Source organism: Apium graveolens, chromosome 9, assembly GCF_009905375.1.
Source record: "Apium graveolens cultivar Ventura chromosome 9, ASM990537v1, whole genome shotgun sequence".
In the NCBI taxonomy this organism is placed as follows: domain Eukaryota; kingdom Viridiplantae; phylum Streptophyta; class Magnoliopsida; order Apiales; family Apiaceae; genus Apium; species Apium graveolens.
The window spans coordinates 172,829,407-172,834,652 of record NC_133655.1 but is presented as its reverse complement, the minus strand read 5'-3'; the positions used below and the strand labels follow the sequence as shown (position 1 = coordinate 172,834,652).

At 33.6% G+C, this 5,246-nt stretch overlaps 1 protein-coding gene across 2 annotated transcripts; it reads right to left on the bottom strand.

The window, feature by feature from the left end:
- Positions 1-425: 425 nt before the first annotated feature.
- LOC141683016 (ADP,ATP carrier protein, mitochondrial-like) lies at positions 426-3,480 on the bottom strand. 2 transcript variants are annotated; one of them, XM_074487711.1, is made up of 4 exons: positions 3,343-3,480; positions 1,726-2,228; positions 1,228-1,599; positions 426-985 (listed from the first exon to the last, which is right to left on the bottom strand). In XM_074487711.1, the coding sequence occupies exons 2-4, from the start codon at positions 2,206-2,208 to the stop codon at positions 689-691; spliced, it is 1,152 nt and encodes a 383-aa protein (XP_074343812.1). In that variant the 5' UTR covers positions 2,209-2,228; positions 3,343-3,480; the 3' UTR covers positions 426-688. The 2 variants fall into 2 exon arrangements, with proteins under 2 accessions (XP_074343812.1, XP_074343813.1); XM_074487712.1 differs by having other exon boundaries at positions 1,726-2,255; positions 3,343-3,427.
- Between the last annotated feature and the right edge of the window lie 1,766 nt (positions 3,481-5,246).

Genomic DNA, 5,246 nt, shown 5'->3' with positions numbered 1-5,246 from the left:
AATCAATCCGATTAATTACTGATTATCCAATTAATCACTAAAAAATCCCTTCACCAAACAATGTCAATTTCCGCTTTTTAAAATACTCCTAATTTGTATCTTAAAAAACAAGAAACCGAGTGATTTGTTTCCTGGGATTTTCGGTACATTTTAAGATTCAAAAATTTTAAGTTTAGGTGTGTTCAAAAGTTGTAACAATTTTCAGTTAATTCTTTTAAAGGGATTTCTTAGTTCAAAAATTTTAAGTTTATGTGCGTTCAAAAGTTATAACAATGCCCTTATATCAAAGGATTGCTCCTAAAGGAATGCACAACTATTTCCTGCTTTGGCACATACAAGCAGAAAGACAAGTAGAGGAAACATGGAAAACAAATGTAAACGGTCAAAATCAATGGGGTAGGAACACCAAAAATCCAGAAACCATATAACACAACAAACACAAGAATGACTTTCAGACTATATAAATAAATTCGGAACACTTATAGCTCAAAATAGCTTCCGCAGTTATCAGGTTTGTGTAACAAAAATACCCAGTGAAAAAGGGTAATGTTTAAAACTAGACACCAAGTCTAGTTATTTAAATATTTAATGCTCTGTTTGCATATTCATAATTCAAACTTAGAAAAGGAAAAGATTTTCATCACCATCTAAGGCTACAATAAAAAGAGGGAGGAGTTCATCCTCTCATTTAAGCTCCACCTGAGCCAAATTTCTTTCCGAATACGATCACCTGTAGCTTGTCGTAACCTGCAAGCACTCCAGCACCAGCAACAGCACGGAGAATGTTAGCACCAGCACCCTTGAACAGAGATTTGGCACCCTCATTCTTCAAAATCTGGGTGAAAGCATCTAGGGAACTCTTGTACTTCACAGCTTCACCGGATGTCATCATCATTCTTCTACGGACTGTGTCAATGGGGTATGAAGCAAGGCCAGCACCATTTGTGATCACCCAACCCAGTGCAAAACTGGCAAAGAAACTATCCTGAATGCCCAAACAGGAAACATGTCAGTAAAGAGAAACAAACATGCCCCAGTCAACCATTTAATATTAGCATGTCCACAGCACAAGGCAATACTGTATCAGATTTAGCCAAAGAAATTGTTTTCAATAGGAACTTTTGAAACACAAAGTATTTGTGACAACCAGAACTAAAAAAGGAAAGAAACTAGGTGTAGCTTATGATCATGCAAAATAAACCAAACAATTTTAGAGAATTTACTGACCTGTAACTTTCCGGTGAGGAGAACTGGTTTCAAGGAGTCGTACATTCCAAAGTACAGACCACGGTACACAATGATACCAACACATGAAATGTTGAATCCACGGTAGAGCCCAGCAATACCATCTGATGCAAGAGTCTTCTTGTAAACATCAACCAGTCCATTAAACTGCCTCTCTCCACCCTTCTTTGCAGCCTTGGCATCATTTGCAAGACGAGTTCTAGCATAATCCAAAGAATAAACAAAGAGCAGGGAAGATGCACCAGCAGCACCTCCTGATCCCAGATTTCCAGCAAACCACTTCCAGTAACCATCACGGTCCTTCTTGAAATTGAACAGGCTCTTAAAGTAATCTTTGAATGCAAAGTTCAAAGCCTATGGGAAAATAATAAAATTGTCAATATCTTTTTAAAAAATAAAATAAAAATAACCCGTGGATTAAGATGTAACGAATGAAAAAGAAAAAAAGGAACTAGTTTACTAAGATAAACAAAGACAAACCTGAGTGGGGAAGTAACGAATGACATTGGCAGTGTTTCCTCTCCATAGAGACCCAAAGCCTTCTTCCTTGATTGTTCTACTGAAACATTCACCAATACCTTTGTATGGTTCAGAAAGACGGCCAGTCTTGAGCATCTCATCTTGGTTCTGAATAAGCAATTTAACACGCTCAATTGGAGCAGCAGCAGTCTTGGACACAGCAGCTGAGACACCACCCATGAGAAAATCAATGGCAAAGCCAGCAAGGCCTTTCTCAGCAGGAGCTTGGACAAAAATAGGTGAAGCATTGGCTGCAACTAGATCCCTGGATACACATGTCTGTGGATATTGGAATCCAGCATTGCTGTAATTTCCATATGCAAACCGGCCACGCTGTGCAGGGGCTCCATAGCGGCTCCGAACATCTTGAGATAGGCTAGAGCTAATATGGAACTGTCCAGCCAACTTGTGAGCAACAGTTGGGAGATGCTTCTGATCAGCCATCACTTAAAGCAAATAAATTCCTTCATATAGCAAGCATATTAGCCACACTACAACAAATATATTCAAATTTACATTTCATAGCTTAAGACTGTAACATGAACCAAAAATAAGTGTATAATTTTATACTAAACACTAATTATGTTACCTTCAAGAAATTCAAAATGCTTTAAATAACATACGTAAACAGTCAAATATAACAGTAAACAACATAGAAAATATGATCCATCAAACATAACTTGTTACTCAAACTTAGATTCAATCACAGTTCAAAATATTTACATACATAAACAGTCAAATATAACAGCAAACAACATAGAAAATACGATCCATCAAACGTAACGTGTACCTCAAAATGAGATTCAAATACAATTCTAAATATTTACATAAGTAACCAGTTAAATATAACTGGAAACAACATAGCAAATCCGATCCATCAAACATAACTTGTTCCTCGAAATGAGATTGAAACACAATCTGATCCATAAATTCAATACGCTTGTATTTTCTATACCACAAAATTATACCAGCAGAAATACGATGACTAATTTTGCAAAAAAACTAGACTATCTAACCACCAGTATCATACAAAACTTGATCCAATAATACGCAACTTCATAAAGTTTGGCATTTAGCAGAAAAGCCCGAGCATACATATTCCGATCACTTAAGATATAAATAACAAAACAAATTATACCGATCAATAAACTAAAAAGTCGATAACAGATCTAATGCTGAAACTAAAAATAATACTCAATTGTTTAGCATAACATATAACATAAATCTATACAACAGGTTAAATTTCATTTAGTGTACAAATCTAAGTTTCGATATAATATGTCGAAATCATTCACAAAATCATAATCTCTACCAAAATTACAGTACAAAATCACAAATCATACAATAAAACAATAGCGAAAACATAAAACAATTCAGATCAATAACAGAAAACACATGATTAAGATCAAACAAACACAGATCTACACTATACGTATCATTTCAATTGTATAACAAGTAAACTACACACACAGAGAGATAAAAAAATTCAACAAAAAAAGTATAAAAAAACAAGTACCAGTAAATTGAGGTGAAAACGAAATGAAAATAGAGATACAAAAAGAGTGTAAGTATATATACCTGATGCCTGGAGAAGCACGCGGCCGAAGAAGTAGAGAGAGAGCCGAAATGAAGAGGAGAGAGAGATAGCAAATCAGGGTTGCCAAAGGCCAATGAGAGTGGAGTTGAATTTATAGTGTGGGTAAATGGGCCGAGGCTTTTGGGATATTTGTAGGGGTGGACTGGATTCAATGTTTTTCGGAGGTGTGTAATCATTTTGGGCTTGATTTTGTTTCAGCCGTTGAATTGGGCTGACTTTTTTTTTTGACTGGTGTTTGTTTTTTGAATTTTCTTCTGGGAGGTGGCTAATTTGGTGCCTGCTTTGGAAGATTCTAGGCTAGGTCCACCTTTTTATATTAGTTAAAACATGGAAAATTCTAAAAGTACATTCTTTGATTTGTAAATTTTATTACTATTTTTAGGTTACAAATGCGCAATATGAACGGAAAATAAGTTATGTTATCTTAATGTCGAATTCTCGGTAAATTACATACATATTTTGTGCCCGTTTGGGAAATCTTAAAATAAGTAATTTATAATTTAAATCGAATAAGTGACCGATAAGTGATAAATTAATAAATGCTTATAAGTTTTATAAGTGTTTGGATAATTTAACTTATAAGTCAGAATTTTTTTATTTAAATGAACTAAAATAAATAATTTTTAAATATAATTATCTTAATTTATATAAATTAAAGTTTGATTAACATTTTAAAAGTATATTTTTAAACTAAAATTGATAAAAAAATGAAAAATAAAAAATAAGTTGAGAAAAAGTATGTCGTTACTAACATTCAACTTATCAGCTTATAAGTTGTAAATTCAACTTATAAGTTGGGTCGACAAACACTCGTCAATAAGCTGTTACGGGCTTAGAGGCCAATAAGTTGCCTTATGGGAATTGCCAAACAGGCCCTTAATGGGAATTCTGAGCATAACACTTTTTTCATGATTTCGTATATAACTAGTACAATAACCCATACGATGCACGGGACATGGACATTCTTTAGTAATATTTCAGAATATAATATACGTAAATTTTGAAATTTCAGGTTGCACATATTTTATTAGAAATAAAATGCATGGCCCCTAACTATTTAGGCTCCGTTTGGGAGTGCTGTTGAAAATTATTGTGTTGTGAGAAAAAATGATGTCAGAAAAATTAAATGATTGTTTGGTATTTTTTTAATTTATGCATATTTTGAGATATAATTTATAAAAATAATATTTTTGAGAAGGTTTGACAGTGAAACTGATAGCTATTTCCTGTAAAAGCTGAAAATAGTTTTTTCCAAAAGTATGGGGACATGCTTTTGCTAACAGCAGCTTTTAAACCAAAAGCGCTTTTCCAAACAGCAGCTTTTAGACTTTACCAAACACCATTCTGACAACTTTTCAGCAAAAAACTTTTGTAACTGTCTACAACAGCAATACCAAACGGGGCCTTAGTTAGAGTGTGCGAAAAATACTACCGGAAGCAGTTTATATTCAATTACCGTTTAGATTGTTGAGTGATGGTATGTCGTGTCATATTTTCAATTTTTTGGCAGAATTTAATGATTCAGGTGACTGAAAATATTTTGGTTGTACATGATCTTTAAGTTAAAGATATGGTGTTCATTGTAATTTTTGTAGAACTGATATTTATGGTTGTAAGGTGATTGAACCTTGTTGTATATGGAACGATAATGTCTCGGTTTAAATTCAGCGTTCTCGTATTAAAATTATGATGATGTGTAGTTAGCAAATTCATTGTGTATATGACATCATGCGTTGTTGTGTTAATGTAGCTTGTGAGTATCTATTACAAAATTTCACAATGTGAGAACTTGTAGTAGTTAGGTTTCCGAAATCTTTCTTTTTGTACTTTATATAAGATCATTCAATATCAGTTATTTTATGAGAAAATGACATAGATTGCAGAA